This window comes from Phaethon lepturus, unplaced genomic scaffold (genome assembly GCF_000687285.1).
Source record: "Phaethon lepturus isolate BGI_N335 unplaced genomic scaffold, ASM68728v1 scaffold3738, whole genome shotgun sequence".
Taxonomy (NCBI): Eukaryota; Metazoa; Chordata; class Aves; order Phaethontiformes; family Phaethontidae; genus Phaethon; species Phaethon lepturus.
Genome location: NW_010558164.1, coordinates 16,780 through 37,135, shown reverse-complemented (window position 1 = coordinate 37,135; position 20,356 = coordinate 16,780). Strand labels below are relative to the sequence as shown.

The 20,356-nt window shown below is 40.6% G+C and overlaps 1 protein-coding gene across 1 annotated transcript in view; it reads right to left on the bottom strand.

Moving 5' to 3' along the window:
• Window positions 1-2,144: 2,144 nt before the first annotated feature.
• Window positions 2,145-20,356, bottom strand: part of RANBP3 (RAN binding protein 3) — a gene marked incomplete at its 3' end in the record, with an annotated part of 26,878 nt that continues 8,666 nt past the window's right edge. Inside the window, exons 3-12 of the mRNA XM_010292959.1 lie at window positions 18,124-18,158; window positions 17,214-17,285; window positions 16,050-16,115; window positions 14,565-14,657; window positions 13,443-13,546; window positions 7,355-7,474; window positions 6,607-6,710; window positions 4,186-4,264; window positions 3,171-3,273; window positions 2,145-2,269 (exon numbers count right to left, since the gene is read on the bottom strand). Of these exons, the coding sequence (XP_010291261.1) occupies window positions 2,145-2,269; window positions 3,171-3,273; window positions 4,186-4,264; window positions 6,607-6,710; window positions 7,355-7,474; window positions 13,443-13,546; window positions 14,565-14,657; window positions 16,050-16,115; window positions 17,214-17,285; window positions 18,124-18,158 (901 nt within the window). The remainder of the gene's footprint in view (window positions 2,270-3,170; window positions 3,274-4,185; window positions 4,265-6,606; window positions 6,711-7,354; window positions 7,475-13,442; window positions 13,547-14,564; window positions 14,658-16,049; window positions 16,116-17,213; window positions 17,286-18,123; window positions 18,159-20,356) is intronic.

Here is a 20,356-nt window from a genome sequence, read left to right as displayed (position 1 = left end):
TGTTGATCTGCTGGAGGGCAGGAGGGATCTGGACAGGCTGGATCAACGGGCCCGAGGCCAATTGTATGAGGTTTAATACAGCCAAGTGCCACGTCCTGCACTTTGGCCACAACAACCCCATGCCATGCTACAGGCTTTGGGAGGGAGGTTTTTTTGGACCTGGGGGTGCTGCTTGGCAGCTGGCTGAATATGAGCCAGCAGTGTGCCCAGGTGGCCAAGAAGGCCAACAGCATCCTGGCCTGTATCAGAAGTAGTGTGGCCAGCAGGAGCAGGGCAGGGATCGTGCCCCTGTACTCGGCACTGGTGAGGCCACACCTCGAATCCTGTGTTCAGTTTTGGGCCCCTCACTACAAGAAGGATGTTGAGGTGCTGGAGTGTGTCCAGAGAAGGGCAACAAAGCTGGTGAGGGGTCTGGAGAACAAGTCTGATGAGGAGCGGCCGAGGGAACTGGGGTTGTTTAGTCTGGAGAAGAGGAGTCTGAGGGGAGACCTCATCGCTCTCTACAACTACATGAAAGCGGGTTGTGGTGAGGTGGGTGTTGGTCTCTTCTCCCAAGTAACCAGCAATAGGATGAGAGGAAATGGCCTCAAGTTGCACCAGGGGAGGTTTAGATTGGCTATTGGGAAAAACTTCTTCACCGAGAGAGTGGTCAGGCATTGGAACAGGCTGCCCAGGGAGGGGGTGGAGTCACCAAGCCTGACCCACACAGTCATGAATACAAGAGGTATTCTTCCTGCCTTCCTGGTTTATCAGTTTGAGAAAGTACCCCTTTTGTACTTTCTAATGTTCCTCCTTCTCATAAAAGCTCCCTTTTTCTTGCCCTGCCAGACATCTCTATTTTATATCCCCCTCTCTAATCCATCTTCATTGCCATCACTAAGGTTGCATACTTCAAACTGTCATCCTCAAGTTCCCCACATATATTCTCCACCTAGTGCATGCACGTATTTCCTTTTTTGTTTCCCGTTTCTCTTATTTTCTCCACCATAGAACACCTATCTCTGTATACTTCATTTCTGCAACATTAACATAGTTTTGTCTGTACAAGTCCCATTTGAGATTCCAGTGCATTAAATTTCACAGGGAAAAAAGAACAGAAGCGAGAGTTCTGTTAAGTTACAACATATTCACGCAAATCAGTCCTCTATTAAGTCAATGCTAAAACTTGTGGTTTTCCTAAGTGAAACAGGACTCTTAGCTCTTCAGCATCCTGTTTGGTTACATGAAGCATCCAGGAGTTTCTGAATTTTACAGAAACAGAAGTACCAGAAAAACTATTTAAAGACCAGTCACATCTGGTAAAAAGAAGCCTGAGAAGACATACTTTATAGATTTTGTATGATAATACAAGTGTAACTGATACGCACTAGTTACACTGTACATCTGTTTGATGTCAGAATAGACGAGCTTGTCTATAAGAGCAAAAAGTTATCCTTAAAAAATAATGTAGTTCAGGTGCTGAGAAACTTAAAATAGCTCAAGAAAAGAATAGAATTGGAGGATAAGGAGAGGAAGGAAAAAATATATACCACTTAGTTTTCACATGAAAATCCTGCATGTTTTTCTTAACGACATACTGAAGTTAACAAGCATATTTAAGGTAATATTAATATTACCTTATTTACCATCATATTTAACTATGATGTTAAATAAATTACAATTAAAATCAGGAGTCTAAGTCATGACCAAATGTCCTTCTAAAACATCAATAATTAAGTACCTTAAGACAAATTCCTGAGTACTGTTTTATGGTTTCTGCTATGCAAGAAACCAGATTGCTGACATAATAGTCCATTCAGAGTTTTTAAAAATCTTCAGTAGTACAGTAATTAAAGAACTTAAAAATATTTAGTTCATTTAAATTTTCTTTCAATAATTGTTTCGTAGGACATAGAAGCTTTTATGTGATTGATTCAGGAAAGTATGCTTAAGATTTGTCTGGATGGCCCAAACACAGAAAGAAGAAATTAAGAAACAACAAATTAGGGGTCTAATAAATATCCAAAATCTGCACTTTAACACAAGAAAGTACATTAGAGATATAGAGGATGGCTGAATTGTAGGGAGTCAGGTGGTGTGCATTCACTGGACATCCATATGAATCCCCATAAACTCAAAGCCCCTCTACTTTATCCATTTCTTACCTGCAACACATTACTTTCAGCTTCCTCCCCAGTAATCACTTCAACCTTCGCTAATAAACACTTCCTTGCTGTTGCTTTAGTATAGGCTGCTGCAGACTCTGCCAGTGATTCTGAAACATTATTAGCTGTACAACATTTTGAAAGTTTGAGAATGATTAGCATACAAGTATGTAAGATTTACAAAGGTCTCAAGTATACCAGAATTTAGAGAAATTAAGTACAAAAGACAGACATTAATAGAACATTAGAAACAGGACTGAAGTTTAAAGCAGAAGTTAAAGCTTGTGGTTTAAGACTTGTTTTAAAAGCACAAGATGACACAAGGGAAAGAAGAGGCAAGTTTTTGAAAAATTTTGTCCCCACATACAATATTTCAAAAGCCTTGCTAACACATGGACACCTATGTATCTGTAGGTACTCCAGCAGCACTGCTACTGCTATCAGCTATACAGTTGTGCCTACACACACACAGCATGATTCATTTTCCACTTTTATTTTGGCTTGCAAGCAGTTTGCTGGAGAAAAGCCATAGCTCCCAAAATTTCCAGAAAATCTTGCCAATCTGAAGAGTCACAGAAGTCTAGAATCCAGCAAAACAGTTCTTGGTTTGAGCACATTTGGTGCACCCACAATACAATATACATTTGGCTCAGACGTTCAGTCACTGGAAGCATAATAGAATTCAGAAACAGTTTTCCACATTTCTTCTACACCCTGTAGGTCCAAGTACTTGCTCTGTTAATTTCCTCTACTTTCATTCTGCTGAAGATACTTCCAACACCACAGAACAACCATGAAAAAAGACAGCGTAGCCTGTATGTGTTCAATTTTAAAGACAAAAGGGCAAGAAGATCTATAGCATCCAGCATCCAGTCACCTCCCACCCCTAGCCTGTGTCTTTGGTTACAGGAGACAGTAAAGGCAACATAAAAATGCTATGTTTTTATAAAGTAACAGGATATGGAAAAATGCAATCATTTAAACAAGGATTAACTACCATTCCTAAAATAATATTTTGTTTTTCACCTTTTTCTGGTGTGGCTTCCTGAGAAGATGATTCAGACCCAGACTCTGTAGCAGCATTCTCCTTATTACTCTCTGTACTACCTTCATTTGATTTTGGTGGACTCTATCGCAAAAAGAAGAGGAGGTAAAGAGAAGAGAGAAAATATACACTAATATTGCAGAACAAGACTAGCGATCAATTACTGAGGGAAGCCCTAGTGTTTATACATCATACGGCAGAAGAAGAATCCCACAGATGACATGCTTTCACAGTAAAAGCTATCCTACCACCCTGGGCCAAGGAAATGAACAGAGCATGACCTGAAAATGAGTTCAAATTATTTTACCTTGAACTGAAACCAAATTTAAACCCTTATTTTGAAATTATGTTCAACAAAGCAAATCCATTTCAGATACAGTTCAACTCAAGGCGTACTTGACTGAACTCCTTGCTCAGTGGTTAGACAGGTATGAAAGCACAGCATTAAAAGTTTCCCTTTTGTACCAGAATAGCAATAAAAACAGCAGTAGGAAACAGGCACTAGAAGTTACACCTTAGGCTGGTACGCAATAAACACGGTATTTCCTGGATCATACCTCAGTACTGAGGCAGCTGCCTTACCACTGGACTTGAAACCCCATCACTGGGTGTGTCATGTAACTGACCTTTTCTCAGTTTGGAGGACAGCAAGTATCAAGCACCCTCAAATACTTATACTGAAGAAGCCGTTTAAGGAAGCAAGCTGTGCCATAAAGTGCTTGGACTTGAGAACCACATGCATGACAGAGAAGGCACTCAATCTCCTTACACTGGTAAAGCTTGGCAGGAAAATCCTGGAGAGCGCAGCAGACAATAGCTCATAATGAAACCCCCATGCTGCACTCTTATAAAATAAGTTACCTACAAGGGAAACCACTGAAAGAAAACCATGGTCCAGTGACAAGTACAATTAAATGTTCTCAAAATTCCTAAGTGAGAATACATAAAACAAACTCCTCATAAAATTACAACATTTCATACACAGTGGATACTCACTAGGACTCGCTCACTCATGTTCTGTCCAAAAACAAACTTGTTGCTAGAGGTATCTGCACTGTTCGTAGAGTTCTCTACACTGAAAAAAAACAAACCCAAACCCAAAACAGATTTTGTAAGTCAGGAAAATATCTGTTTATCTTCTACTGATAGTGAACGATTGTCACGGGCTTTAAAAATGAAGTACTAGCTGACACAGAAACATAATCAAAAATTAATTCAACTTAGTAAATGAGCACACATACTGGTTTTACAGAATGAGTATTCTCTCAGAATGATGGCAAATGATTTCGTCGCAGTAAATATCTTCCCTTTATATACCTAATTACATATTAAGCAATACTGAATGCTAAGTGAGAGCTGACTGTTTAATCATATAACATACTTTTTTTAAACAGTATTCTACACGCACAAACTTGAACCACTACACATTTTTAGGTCAATTTTCTCAGAAAGGGAAAGAACTGAAACAAACAATATCGTAACTGAAGCAAAGGTAGCAGGGATAAGTAATGCCTTTTATTAGGCTAGCTGCAATGCTACAGCCTCCCCAAGAAGTTTCACAAATCTCAGCCCTCACATCTTCCTTATAGAATAAGCATCCTCCTCCCATGTGGCATTTTTATTAAAAGATTTTAAATCTCATTTAGGAATGACAATAGTTTTACTATTTTACAGACTCAAAAACTGAACAAGATATTATTCATCTGCCTTCCCTTCAGGCATACCTCTCGAAGACATCGACATGTTTACCCAGTGATCATGCAGAACATAGACCACTTGCAATCAAGCCTACATGCATTTCACTAGGTTTGGAAAATGGAGGTACATATGATACCACTACACGATTCAAGCACAACCAAACAAACCTTTAAATCATGCATGTAGAATTGCTACTTCTGAATAAGGAGTTTCAAAGAACAGAGGAAATCCTCACGGAAAGAAAGTTTTGCCTACCAAGGGAATTAAATACCACAGTTCTGAGCTCCAAATGCCAACTGGGAACTCGTTATCTACTGATATCTGCCATGTGACCTAGTACATTTCCAATTTTTAAAGGACTGGCAGTGTGTTACACAAAGGGAGGAGTTTCGCTTTTGTAAGTTGACTGCCATAATGTCTTGCCATCTCAGCTAAAAACCACAGCCAAATCCACTCAGAGATGCTTATTTCTTTAAAAGCAAACCCAAATCTCGGTTTCTGGCAATTGACCTACCACAAATAAATCCTCCTAAAGTCATGACTCAATCGAAATATGGCAGTAGATGTCATACAAGTTGAAAGATATAGACAAATATTCCAGTATTTGAAGCTTACATATTAGAAGTTATTGTCTGCCAAATCTGATTAAAAAAATCTGAGTGTGTCTCTGGAAAGGCATTGACCTGGCATCCACACAGCCACTCTGTGGTGTTCTCTACCTCTCCACTGCATCATCTGAAAAGCTCAATGTCAAAAGGGATTAAGACTGCAAAACTGCCTAATGTCCTCTTCATGATGAACAACAGTGTCTTAAAAATGTAGAATGTAAGGACAAGGCAAGCACACATTGGTGCTTTTTGTACAATTATTTCATGGCCTCAAACAATCGGCAGTTCAGGTTCTTCCAGGATCAGAGATGTCGCTCTACTCTATTGCTCTCAGTGGGATTTTCCCCCTCGTGCTTTTCCAGTTATTACTTGAATTCACAGCTCTGTGCAGTAAGAAATTATCTTCTGTTTTCTAGTCTCTCTGTCATACTACTTGGTTTTTTTGACCACTACTGAGCTAACATTTTCACAGAGCCAGATTGACATCTCAAGGCTTAAGTGAAGGCTGTCAGTTCAGAGTTCACCACTATATTTATAGAATTAGCACAGTTTTCTCCTGGTTGCCTTACTTTATGTATACATACGTGAAACTTCTTCTGATGCTGTTGCCTAATCAGAAATTCTCTTGAAGACCTCCCACAGTTAAGGTCCTGCTTATTCATACAGGCCTTCTATATTGCTGTGAAATGCTTATTAGCATGAACAAATAACTTTTTTTTCTAAACTATTTTTCCCTTTATCCATATAATATATGAAACGTATTGAACACCACAAATACAGCACAGATTTCTACAGGATTCTACTGGTAGCTCAAATTTATTCCATCACTGTTTCTTTCTAATCATTCATGAGAATACTTCTTTCATCTTATGCTTATTAGTTTTCTCAAGAAGCTTTGGTGAGGACCTGGTCAAGTAAATGGTGTCAAATGCATCTCCCTTGACCAGATGATTGAGGATTCCCTCAGATCTGAAGTTTGCCACCTCATTCTTCAGAAGCCTAGGTTCCCACTGACCCAGTATAAGCCCTGCATCCAATAAAGAGCAGAATCACAAATAATTTTGAACACAGAATAAGGAAAACTGCCATATAGGTTTCCTTGTAGTCTCACCTGGAACTGATGTACTGTAGAAAATAATTTGTTGCAGAAGGTATGTCTGATATAGGAAGGCCAGCATTCTGCACATCGGCAGTTTCATCACTTTCATCTCCTAGCTATAAAAAGAACACATATATATTGACAGTTTAACTACTGACCACAAAATTTTCAGCTCACTTTCCCAAGACTTCCACAAACACTTTCTACAATAAAAAAAATATAAGCCTACGCCCCATTATTACACTTTATTTTGTTATGCTAGGAAACCTGCACAAACCTGTCTTCAACAGGAGGTACTAACAATCCAACTCAATTATTTCATGCACAGGTTTGAACCCAGGTTGCCCTATTTTTCTTTTCTCACTTTTTCTGTGAAGTCTTGGTTGCATGGGAGTATCTTAGGAACTACATTTCAACTTAATTCTTATCCAAAAAGTAAGAGAAAACATTACATTGCACTGAGCTTTAGATGTTACCTGTGATTGCAGTAGATATGCTTAATTTTGAACGAGCTTCTTATGCTACTAGCAGTATTAATTCTTTTTTTTAAATGCCTGGAAGACCAGTTTTACTAAACAGCCAACCAAACTGTGTTCACAGCTTCTAATTTTGCATATATACATGGACGTTTTAACCTTGTTATATAGTGGCTTCAAAGTACTTCATAAACAGCGTATAATGCTTATGCCAACAAATGATCTGTTCCACTGTTCCTCACTTAAATACATCAACTCTTAGTCAAGATAACAAACATGTTTACCTTAACTCTATCTCTTAAGTTTTGTCCAAATACAAATGCTTGCTGTGCATTTAGTTCCACCTTCTCACAGCTGTCATCATCTGAAGTACTGTTGGACTCTCTTTTCTGAGATTTTCCTGCCTAAAGAAAACAAATAGAAAACTTTAGCCTAGGTAATTGAGTTTCTTTAAACAAAATGTTATGCTATGACATGGTGAGTAACACAGTCATTTACAAAGACAGGTCAATAACATCTCCAGAGCTACAAAGCAAATTTTGCATTAAAAAAAAAAATCCTCTGTTGTTTACAGCATCTTTCTTAATGAATCACAGAATAGTTAAGATTCAAGGGGCTCTCTCACAATCATTTGGTCCAAACTGTACTCAAAGCAGCATCAACTTCAAAGTTATGCTAGGCTACTTGAGACCTCATACAGTCAAGTTTCAAAAAAATCAAGGATGTCAGTTTTACAGTTTGGTAGCCTAGTTCAGTGTTCAACTGCACTAAATGATAGTTCCGTTCTAATACCCAACTGGAATCCCCCTCTCCCACACCTGCAGCCTCTAATTTGTTTGGTAGGCACTTCCAAGTCTCATTCTATCTTACTAGAGCCCACCACTAGATAGTTGAGGAGAAAATTCAATTCCCTCTCCCCTAGTCCAAGCAGAACATAGTCAGCTTTTTCACCCTCTCAGACATCATGTGCTCCAGCCACTAGTCACCTTGGTGTTCTGTAGGTGGCTTTCATGTGCTGGCAAGACCTAAACTACACACAATATTCCTGATGCCACCTGCCACTGGCAAGCAAAGGGGAATAATCACTTTTCTGAACCTGATTATTCTCATACAATAGTTCTCATCCCATTATACTCAGGGCCTTGCACCTGCAAACCCTTATAGTGGTGTTGGGAAGCAATTGCAACCAGCATGGGAATCACCCTTTCCCTCTTCTCTCCTAGTTTCCTACCCTGTAGCTTTTGATTTACATTACAAGACCCAATAATATGCTCCAATCAGCATTAACAGCATTATAAGCAGAAAAAAAAGAGTAGGAAGTTTGAGCATATCCTAATAAAAAACATAGAATTACTACAGGAAGAGTATTATGGGGTGCCACCTGCTCCACTGGAGAGGACGCCTGGGATGGAGATGCCTGTCCAGGGAACGCCTGTCCAAGGAACCCCTACCACTTCCTGGCTGGCCCGTGGGAAGTTTTCCCTTTTCCTTCCTCTTTTGCCCTCCCCTCCTCCAAAATAAAATAACTGTCACCTTTAGAAGTAATACTATCAGCTATAGACCCTGCTAATAAATTCTGTACAGGAGAACTTGTCTCAACATCCTTCATGCAAGGAATGAGGATCTCCAAGCACTTGTCTGCATAGCTGCTTTCTAGCCAGTCACCCTCCAGTCCTTGTAACATATGGGTTATCTCACCCCGGGGTACAGAACTTTGCATTTGTTGACAGTCAGTTGGTTTCTCATGGCTCATTTTTCCAGCCTGCTGAGATCTCCCTGAACAGCCCTGCCTCCCAACATATCGACCATTTTCACCTTCCCTCAGTTTACTGGCACCCACAAACTTAACAAGATTCATTCCACATTGCCAGGTTGTCCATGTAAACATTAAATACTACTGACCTCAATATCAGCTCTAAAGGAAAGCCTCTAGTAACTGACCAGCCATCAGACTCTGAACAATTAACTGCTACCCTTTGAGTTCAGCCAATTTTCCACCCACTTTAAATTCTACCCAACCAGTACACCACTCTCCAGTTTGTCTATGATGATGATACCAGAGACCATCCATGTCAAAGACCTTACTAAAGTCAAAACCAACAAGTATTGCCCTCTGCACAGCCAATCATCTCAGAGGGTGGAAAAAACCAACCTCAGGTCGGCCACCATGTTTTATCCATGCTGACTGTTCTCAATCACTTTAACATGCTTCATACCCTAGGACTCCCTTCACCAGGAAGGCAGAGGAAGGGGCTGAGCAGTTTCTACTTTCCTGGATCCTCTTTCTTGCCATTCTTGAAAATGTGTGCCATGTTCTCTTCTTCCCCAGAAACAGGGACCTCCCACAGTACCACAACATTTTGAAGATAGGCAGTGGTCTCACAGTAACACCAGCCAGCTTCCTCAGCACCCTTGGATACATGCTGCCTTGTCCCATCAACTTGTGTATGTCAAACTGTCTCAGACAGTCCTTAAGTAGATTTACCATAAGTCATTCCCACAAACTTCCCCTAGGAAAAGAGACCTGGTAGACCTGACAGCAGACCTCTCCAGTAAAAACCAAGACAAAGGCATTGACTCCCTCAGATTCTTTCATGTCCTTCATCACTAGGTTCCCTCCAACATCTGGCAGCAGGCCTACAGGTTTCCTTCCTCTTGCCTTTGCTGCTAATGCACCAGTAGAAGCCCTTCTTGCAGCCCTTTCATTCCCAGTCATTTCCAACTCAAACTAAGCTTTGGCTTTCCCAGTTCTCTCCCCACATGCCCAGGCAATCCTTTTGTAAATCTCTCAGGTACCTTGATTTCTTTACCAGCTTATGTAAACTCCCTTTCTGGATTTAAGGAGCTCCTAGTTCATCTACACTGGTCTCCTGCCACACTTGCACAATTTCCTGCGCACTGGGATAAACTACTCAACTCTAAGGGGGTTGGTTGTAAAGATAACAAGCTCTCCTAAGCCCTTCTGTCCTTCAGGATCTTACCAACAAGCTCGAGGAACAAGTCTTCTCTCCTGAAGTCTGGGTCTTTATTCTGCTACTTATCTTCCCCACTTCCCTCAGGATCTCAAACTCCATCTCATAGCTGCTGCAATCACAGCTACTCTCAACATCTGTATGCTGTGAATACCAGGTCCAGCTGAGTACCCGCCTGGGTCAACTTACCTAGCACCTTCATCAAAAACAACCTGTTCTCAATGTATTCCTAAAATCTCCAGGAGTATTTCTACCAGGACATGTTGCCATTTTATCAGGTGTCAAGTACTTAAAGTTCCCCTTTAGAACCAAGGTCTGCAATTGTGAAGCTTCTAGTTCTCAAAGGTTTTTAGCTACTTTCTCATCTTCATCAGTCCAACTCTAGTGGAGGTCCACCTTAATGTCCCCCTTGTTGGCTTCCCCTCTGATCTTAATCTATAAAGACCTGACCCACTCAGCACCTTTCCCAAACCAAAGTCTCTGCATTCAAGCAGCTTCTTTGAGCATAGGAGAACCCATCCCCTTCTAGTCTTTCCTGCTTTACTTCCTAAAAAGCTCACAGGTATCCAATGCAGTACTCCAGTTGTCCAAGTGAACCTCCTGTGTCCGTGACCCCAGTTATGGTCTGTAACCCCAGGTTACAGAACTGCCACTGCATATAGATCACCAACTCCTCCTGTTAGTTTCTCATGGAGAGTGTTTTTGCCTACAGGTGCTTCAGATAGGCTGCCAGCCATAGCACTTTCCGCACGTATTGCGCAGGGGAAAGGTGGCAGTGGAAAAACAACACTGGATTTGGTCCAAAGGAGTTTTGCAAATCCCAGTTCATGTTTAAGGGACATAAACTTTGCATAACCTAGCTGTGTCATCGGCCTTCAGATTCTAATTCTGGCATTTCAAAGACATCCTTTTCCTGCTGGTAGTCAGAAATGGGCCAGTGCTGCCTGCTGGGAGTAGTCCTCCACCACTGAATGGTGCAGACAGGGTAAAAGATTCTTCTGTTGAACAAAAAGAAAAAAATCATTAACTTAGGATATTCTCCTCCTCCTTCTGGATAAGGATCAGTACCTCCCTGGTGCCAAAAAGGCCAAAGGCTGCATGGTAGGCTTGAACAGTTGCCTATCAAGCTTCCCTGCACATCTGATGAGTTTCAGCCAGACTCTCCCACCAGTCAAGGGAAGTTGACTAGAAGGCTGCAGCTTGTATCCATTTACGGACTATGCACTTAGGGCTCCTGCAGTTTCCTAGGGATTTTCAAGACAGAGACAAGGCCTAGCCCGAATAGGTACAGGTTGCCACAGAGATGCTCTGACTAGGACAACAACCAGATAGAGAACATTCCCACTCTGCTACCTTGTATAAGCACAAGACAGAGACCTCAAAAAAAGAATCTTTTCTGCCAGTAAAATAAGACCATGACTTAGATCTGCTCTAACAAGTGCAGACCAGGCTCATATATAACTGCAAAATACCATGTACTTGCTCTCACAAGGAAGCTCGCTCTCTGTGGTACATCGAATCTATGCCATATCTCCACACATACAATTACTAATACAAAACTTTTAATTCCAGAAGGAACCACTCACTCTTATCAAGCAATCTAATATTCTGCAGAGATATTCCAGCATTTAACACGACTACTGTATGACCTCCAATTACGTATAGTTGTGCTAGAAAGCTTCAGGCAGATGTCAGTCATCCTGACTACAAATGCCAGGACAATGAAGAATATCCCACCACAGTCCCTAGTAAATTGCAAATGTTCAGTTATGAAACTTTACACCCTTTCACATTTAGCTTTCAGTGATCCTTAACATCTAGATTTAAGAGCTTTCTTCTGTCAGAAAACTTCTTCCAGTATTTCTGGACTTTGATTAAAAAAGTCAAGAGGACGATGTTAAAAATGTATAGAGGGTCTCCCTAATGACATACACAGCGGTAACAAGCACGTCTCACAAAGACTTCATACTGATACATGCAATGAATTTACTTATTGCTACTTAATTATGGCAGTAGCCTTTCACACTTGAAGTCTTTCTGCTTAGATATTCAGATTTCAAAATTGAGACTTGAATTTCAAGTAAACCGTTGAGTACTCTTGCATTGTTAACAATACTACTTCTATGCTTGATGTGGCATCAAAAAGTAACCCACTGTCTAATGAAGCTACCAAAATAAACCCCCAGCCCTAAAAATCCACCCAAAACCCACACACCCTAAAAATCCCCAAATATCCTTCTCATGGTCTCAGTCAACATATCTTAAGATGCCAACAGTTAGCTCAATACCTGCAGGAAGAAAGGACTGAACACACTTTGCACAGCATGGGGAAGCAACTATTTAAGTACTTTCCTTTCAAGATACTGAATACATAACTTTTAATGCACTTAGATGCCTTTTCCTCTAGCTGAAGCTTTTCAGTCACTCATTACCTACACTCTCCCCCCACCATTTCCTGTAGGGAATTTATTTGCCACCTCTGGGTTTTTACCCACTATCAGCTCCTGTCTCTAAGCTTCTTTGTGTGTTACTCATTCACTTCAGTTGCCTGTTTGTCTTCCATCCTCACATTTCTCAACACCGTCCCACATTCAATTGTTAGAAATCAAGACAACAACAGTAAAGCCATCATCCATGTGCAGGGGATCACTTTTTGCTAGGCAATCTGAGAAGGAAGACTGAACATATGCAACAAACTGCTCAGTTCGCCCAGCTCAAAACCAAATCCTTTTCAGACAAGAACAGGAATTCAGTATGTGCTTCCTAGTCTCTGGCCTGACAGGAGCACCAGTCAGACCCAGTGACAGCCACTGGAGGAGACAGCTTTTTTCCTCCCTCATTGAAGACAATGTCCTACTTTCCTGACCCACTCCCTGCACACAGAGTGAGAGATGAACCTGCAGGAGTAAGATTTCTTTCTTCACACAAACTGATCAGATGAAAAAGCAGTATTCTGACTATCAGTCCACTGAACCAAGACACCCAAATTACAGGAATTCAACGTCTATGGTAGGAATGGCATCACTCAAGCAGCAGTAAGACTTTACAGTAAGATTAGAAATAAAGCTAGAAGAACTAAAAGGAACCAATTAGAGCAGAAGTAGAACTGAGCCTTTTTTTTTTTTTATATATTTTGTGAGGGAAGATAGGTATGAAAAACCATCTTAAACTATGGATTCAGTAAATCTTTGTTACAGTTCTTGAGTTAGTAAATATAAATATAGCATACTATTAGGACAGTATAAAATCTACTACTATACCTAAAGTGTACTACCATATTATGGTAAGGGGGCTATCACTGACGAAGCTGAATTCACATTACTAAACAAATAGACTGTTCAGAGAATACTACTTTAAAGCTTGTCACCTTGTGAGTCTTTCCAATCCTTCTCTAACTCACCTTGTCTTCAGAGTCAGAACTTTTCGGTGTTGCATTACTTAGTGATTCTGATGTGGCTGCAGAATCTGGCGGGGTATTTACACCATTGGTGCCACTGCTGAGAACTGTGATAAAGAATGAGAAAATTGCAAAAACTCTCCAGATATTTAGATTTTCCTAAAAGTAGTAAGTTTCATGTAGAAAATTGCATGCTGATTTCTTAAGTCCATGAAATCTTGCAATGTAAACTACAGAGTTCCCATAATATTTTGCAAGACGCACAAGGTCCATGATTCAGCAATACTTAGCACAATCAAAATTCCATATATAGAAAACGAAGCCATCAAAAAGTCACTTATATATACAAATTCTGCAGGGACTTCAACACATACAACTTCAAGCAACCACCATGCTTCAATCTAATACTGTTCACAGCCAGCAGGGCTCCTCTTTGGACTGATCAGCTACCTACACACTGAACTCTTACTGAAAATTTGTACCCCAATATTAAGTTCTCTACAGAGTCCAATCTGTGCCAACAGACATATCAAGAAATCAAGCTAGAAACGCTTCGTTCTATGCCAGATTAAGCATTAACTGAAGTTGCTTCTGTTTCAATTCAACTGAACTTCCAAATAACAAAAGGCAGGGGAGGCTGGGGAAACATAGGAGGAGACATGGACACCTTGAACAGTTTGTATGTCAAAGTCACAACTCCAAAACGGTCCCCAGGCCTAGAGGCACCTCCAAGTGATTTACGCATTTTACATCACCATGCTGCTAGCTGAAGTCTACCACTACTGTTCAATTGATCAGCAGTAGCTTATAACACCATGGTCACTGCTGTCATTTGAGATTGCCAATCCACACCCTTAAAAGTCTTTTTATTTCAAAAACCAACCATGGACTACAAAGCTGGAGGCCTGGAAATGGCAGACAGTCATCCTACACAAACTGAACGTTCAACTTGTGTTATCCCTTATATAACACAGATATACTTAACATTTAAGATGTTTCTTTTCTGAAAGGAAAAACCCAGAAAAACAGAGGCAGATGCTAAGTGAAAACAAACCACTATACTAAACAGATTTTGTATTTTTGCTCTCCCCCTATGGTATTCTAAAAAGCAAAAGCATTATTTACCCATCTGTGAGAAAGCTTTTGGCTGTGGCGCCTGTAATACTGCTGGACGTAGCACACTTCGCTGCTGTTCCTTCGGTTTCTGGCTAGGGAGACCTGTAAATATGAAGTTTTTTTCAAGAGCTATAAAGCTTTAAAGTTGTAAAATTCACCTTCATCTAATCTTTTCTGTAACTGATTCCAACAAAACACACAATGGAAAACAAGACATTTAAAAAGCTTCCATTCCCTTCTTTCCCATCCCTCACTCAGCCTCACATTAGAATTTGTCCCAAAGAGAACACAATTTCCTACCTTAAAAAAAAAGCTTTAAAATATATTCTTTACCTTATCCAGGAAAGCACACAAGGAGAGTTTATGACAATGACTCAGAAATAAAAGTCAAAATGTAAGAGAAATAAACAGTACACAAGTAATCCTATTTATTCACTGACATATTAATCAACAACACATTTCCAGTCGTCTTTTCTCCCTCCACTCTCATTCAAACAACTTAAAAAACCCCAAAACATCTTAACATCAACTCTAGAAGGTTATGTCAATCCCAGAAGGTTCAATTTTCTTCACCAAACAAAGCAAAGATGAACTCCTGGTCCGATAAAATACTGCAACAGAAGTTACTCATAGCAACTCAACTGAATATTCTGCAACTAGTTCCATTTCAGGCCACCCATACTCAAAGAACATGATAACCACCAAAATATAACTATATTAAGTGTTTTTGAGCTGACATATGAACATTTGAACTTGTTTTTTTTTAAATTTACTACTCTTCCTGTAAATGTAATAAACAGGGTTTTTTTATATATCTATATAAAAAAATATATATATAAAAACAAATAATAACCTCCATTACCAACATAGTGGTTTTTTTTCTCAAAATCCTAAGGAGCAGTAGTATTAACGTATTTCCCATACTAGCTAAGTCTACATTAGCAAACAGGAAACTCAGTAAGAGCCAAACCATACAGCAGAACAGCTAGGATCAAGGACCCAACATCCATTCTATGGTCAAAAGCCAAGGAAAGAAGGAAGTGGGAAGTGAACATTTCAGACTTTGCTCTAGCCTGGTCCCAGACTGAGTACCCATTAATGGCTGGGGTGGGACTTGTTCAGCGGGCTCCTTGGCTGGGCTGGAACTTGTTCAGCGTGCTCCTGGAGCACTCCTTTTGTTCCAGTTTACTACCAAAGGAATTGAGTTCATGAAGCCCAGGACTACTCTAAGAATTGCATCAAAGCATGCTAAGCAGAGACAACTGGGCGATACATTTCAGAAATGCATGACTGATCCAAGCCAAAATTCTGGAGGTTTCTATACACATTACACAGCGGATATGGGCATAACCACTCTGGATAATACAAAATGCTTTTCTGCATGAACACAAGTATTGCCACATTCCAGTTACAATATCAGTTTGAGGAAACTCCTAACTAAGTAAAATGCTTGAACTGTTTTCTTCATACTGCTGCAGAAAACATCGAACTCACCTGCACTAGGTGCCTGACCATGGATAAGTATTGGAGGCTTCAGACGGAATCCACTGCTCTTTTCCTCTAGAAGCAAAATACAAAATTACAAGGTCATAGCTGTAACATACTACATACATTCATAAAATTCCTCATACTTTCCCCACTGTAACAACCTACAAGTTTTATAAATATCCAAAGAACAAATTCACTTTTTCCAAAAGAAGTCTGAATTTTCAGTGATCATCACAGCAAATACAAAGACAGAAACACAGGTTATTGCAAGAAAAAAGATCTGAAATTGTTTTTCAGGCAAAACATGAAACAGACCATTTTCACAAAAGAAATGAAGTTCCTTCTGTGAAGGACTTAGAGGTACTTAATAGAGTTTAAGTGAGAATCAAATTAATGAAAGGACAATCAAAAGCATGACTGAACATGACAGCTGCTAACAAGCACCCAACTGCTAATTATTATAATTAAGTTAAATTTAATTGCTTAATATTAGTTTCTTGTAATTCCATTAGCTTTTACCTTATGCTTTTATAGTATGAAGGTAAAAGAAATTCCTTTGCTTGTACTCACAAGTTAAGGCTTTTAGATAAAATACAAAAATCTTAAAAAAATAATATTCATAAATCCACAGCTATTACAAAATGAGTTCCTACAAACTTACAAGGTGTAATTATTATTATTATTCTCGTGCCCTTTAAGCTTAAGATAACAATATGCTATACAGCAATACCAACACAACCAAACTGCAGAACAACAGTGATTAACAAAATAAAGTCAGTCAACACAGGGTTCACAGGTCACGGCTGAACATCATCATGACCACAGATTGTGGTTGAATTGATTTAATAAAAAAATTAAAAAAAAAAAAGAGTATCCAAAGTACATCAATGAAAATTTGCCCTAAGTTTTATCTTGAGGTTAACAGGTGGGCATAGAGTCATACTCCAGTCTTCCACCACCACTCACAAAGCATTTAGGAGTTTTTATATTTGTTATTTTTTATTACCTCCAGCAAGCAAGAAATCAAGCAACGAAGTGAGCAAGATGAGATCAGAACCACCACCACTTCCAATCTCCCAGATTGACACTTCAGAAGTAAGACAAGTACTTTGGATCATGACAGACTGAGAACCGTTTGTGGAGAAAAAGCAGACAAATGAGGAAGCTTACCTGGTTCTGAGTCAGAATTGCCTGTAGAGGGTTCACAGAAGCTTGATGGCATAAACACATTGTTCTTTGTTACTGCAGTCAAGGAAAAAGAAAAATAAAGAGAAGTGGTGTATGTTGTTCTTAATTATAAAGTCTGTTCCCAGGCATATTACGACTGCAAATTGCAAATGATTTTTCTAGCCATTGTTTTATTTTAGGTTTTTCTTTCTTCTAAACTAAAACAGTATGACAGCCACAGAAGTAAACAGGCCATTGTCCATAAAATCCCCTTAGTTTCTCCTGAAACAGAGAAAGAGCAAATTTCATTTATTCTAGAGAGAAGATAAACACAAGATTCACAGTCTGCATTGTATCTGACCTAGGAATTAAAAGTGATGTTAGAATGTATAATATTACAAAATACGTGTAACATTTCAAAAGGCCTCTGCAGAGAGGGAAGAAAGGAGTGTAGTGCGTGCTAACACCTGGGCTCCTCAAAAGGCTTGAGAGTCATAGCATAGTTTGCACTAAGAGCTAGGCAACTCACATTTGAACTGTCTTGTAAGGACAAAAATTCTACAGAAACAACGGAGAGAACAGTATTTGCAGATATCACATTTAAGAAACATAACAGTAAACAAAAGAGCAAAAACATCTGAAAGGAACAGGCAAGGGACAGTGTTTCTTTTCCATCCTCTGCTAGGACCTAGAGAAGCAAGTAATAAGGAGTTCGGTAAGGAGGCCCTGTTCAGCAGTTACTTCAGCAGTTCACCAAATTACTTTTGGTGTTGCACAAAGAACCACAGACAATGCAGTTTATGAAACACAATCATCAGAGCAGGAGGTAGATGCATCAAGAGTCACAAGGCAATGATAGTAGGTTTGTCTCCAACAGATCACCTTGCATGAGGTAATGTACGACAATACTTACCAGCTCTTTTAGCTTTTATGAGGTTGTGGAAGAACCTTAAATATGTTGAAAAGAGAAGAAACTCATCTCTGAACACTGTTATACTAAAAGATGCAGCACTTGCCTTTTGTATTTAAATTGCAGACTATTTTTTTTTCCCTATTTGCTTCTTTCCTTTAATTCCCCCTTCTCTCTTTTTATTATGGTCTGCCTTAAGCTTAAACAAGATGAAGATTTCATATAAACAAAATTTCCCTACCCTTGAAACATAACTCCACAAAAAACTTAAGAGGTTTGGAAAGGGAAAAATTTTCTGTAAACCAAGGCCATCAAATACTGTCAGCAACATTCAATCCCCAGGTGTAAGAAATCAGGAAAGGAAGGTGAGAGGCCAGCCTGCTGACTCAAGACCTGCTGGGCAAACTAAAGGCAAGAAGGAAATGCACAGGCAGTGGAAGCAGGGACAGGTATCCTGGGAAGAGTACAGGGACACTGCCCGGTTGTGTAGGGATGGGGTCAGGAAGGCCAAGGTGAGGCTGGAGCTGAACTTGGCAAGGGATGCAAAGAATAGTAAGAACGGCTTCCACAGGTATGTCAGCCAGAAAAGGAAGATCAAAGAAAGCATAGCACCTTCCCCCTCCATTGAACACAACTGGCAAACTGGTAACAACAGAAAAGTAGAAGGCTGAGGTACTCAACTTCTGTGCCTCAGTCTTCACTGGCAGGCTCTCTTCCCACACCTCTCAAGTGGATGGACCTCAAGACAAGGACTGGAGGAGCAAAGTCCGTCCCACTGAAAGAGAGGATCAGGTTCGAGACCACCTGAGGAACCTGAACATGCACAAGTCTATGGGACCTGACAAGATGCTTCCCAGAGTCCCGAAGCAACCGGCTGATGTAGTTTCCATGGTATTTGAAAAGTCCTGGCAGTCAGGTGAAGACCCTGGAGACTGGAAAGAGGGAAACATTGCACCCATTTTTAAAAAGGGTAGGAGGAGGCATGGAGGACCCTGCAGTCAGGTGAAGTCTCTGGAGACTGGAAAAAGTCTTTTTGCACCAATTTTTAAAGAAGGTGGGAGGCAAGAAGCACCCTGGGAACTACTGACCAGTCAGCCTCACCTCTGTGCCTGGGAAGATCATGGAGCAGATCCTGCTAGAAGCTGTGCTAATGCACGTGGAGGGCAGGGAGGTCATTCGAGACAGCGCCCCTAAACCATGTCCTGAAGCGCCACATCCACACGTTTTTCGAATACTTCCAGAGATGGCGACTCCACCACCTTCCTGGGCAGCCTATTCCAATGTTTGACCACTCTTTCAGTAAAGAAAATTTTCCCAATATCTAGTCTAAACCTCCCCTGGCACAACTTGAGGCCATTTCCTCTTGTCCTATCGCTGGTTACTTGGGACAAGAGACCAACACCCACCTCACCACAACCCCATTTCAGGTAGTTGCAGAGGGCAATAAGATGTCCCCTCAGCATCCTCTTCTCCAGACTGAACAACCCCAGTTCCCTCAGCTGCTCCTCATCACACTTGTTCTCCAGACCCCAGCTTTGTTGCTCTTCTCTGGACACGCTCCAGCACCTCAGTGTCCTTCTTGTAGTGAGGAGCCCAAAATTGAACACAGGCAGGGAGGTCATTCGGGACAGCGAGCACAGCTTCACCAAGGGCAAGTCCTGCCTGACCAACCTAGTGGCTTTCTATGATGGAATTGTATTAATAAGAACATGGCTGGCAAATCATGGGAAGCAATCATCCCTTTCTTATCAGCACTCAGTAGGTCACTTCTGTGCCCATTTTTGCATTCAACCAGCACCCCCAGATCCTTTTCCACCAAGGACCTCTCCAGCCACTCCTCCCCAAGGCTGTAGTGCTGCATGAGGTAGTTGTGGCCAAAGTGCAGGACGTAGCACTTGGCCTTGTTGAACCTCACACAATTGGCCTTGGCCCATCGGTCCAGCCTGTCAGGATTCCTCTGCAGAGCCCTCCTACCCTTGAGCAGATCAACACTCCTTCCCAACTTGAAAGGTGAACCAAAGCTTCTCATCCATATCATCAATAAAGATATTAAACAAGACTGGCCCCAAAACTGAGCCCTGGCAAACACTGTAACCAGCTGCCAACTGGACTTACCTCCATTCACCACAATGCTCTGGGCTTGGCCATCCAGCCAGTTCTCTACTCAGCAAAGAGTAAACCTGTCTAAGCGACAAGCCGCCAGTTTCTCCAGGAGAATGCTGTGGGAGACGCTGGT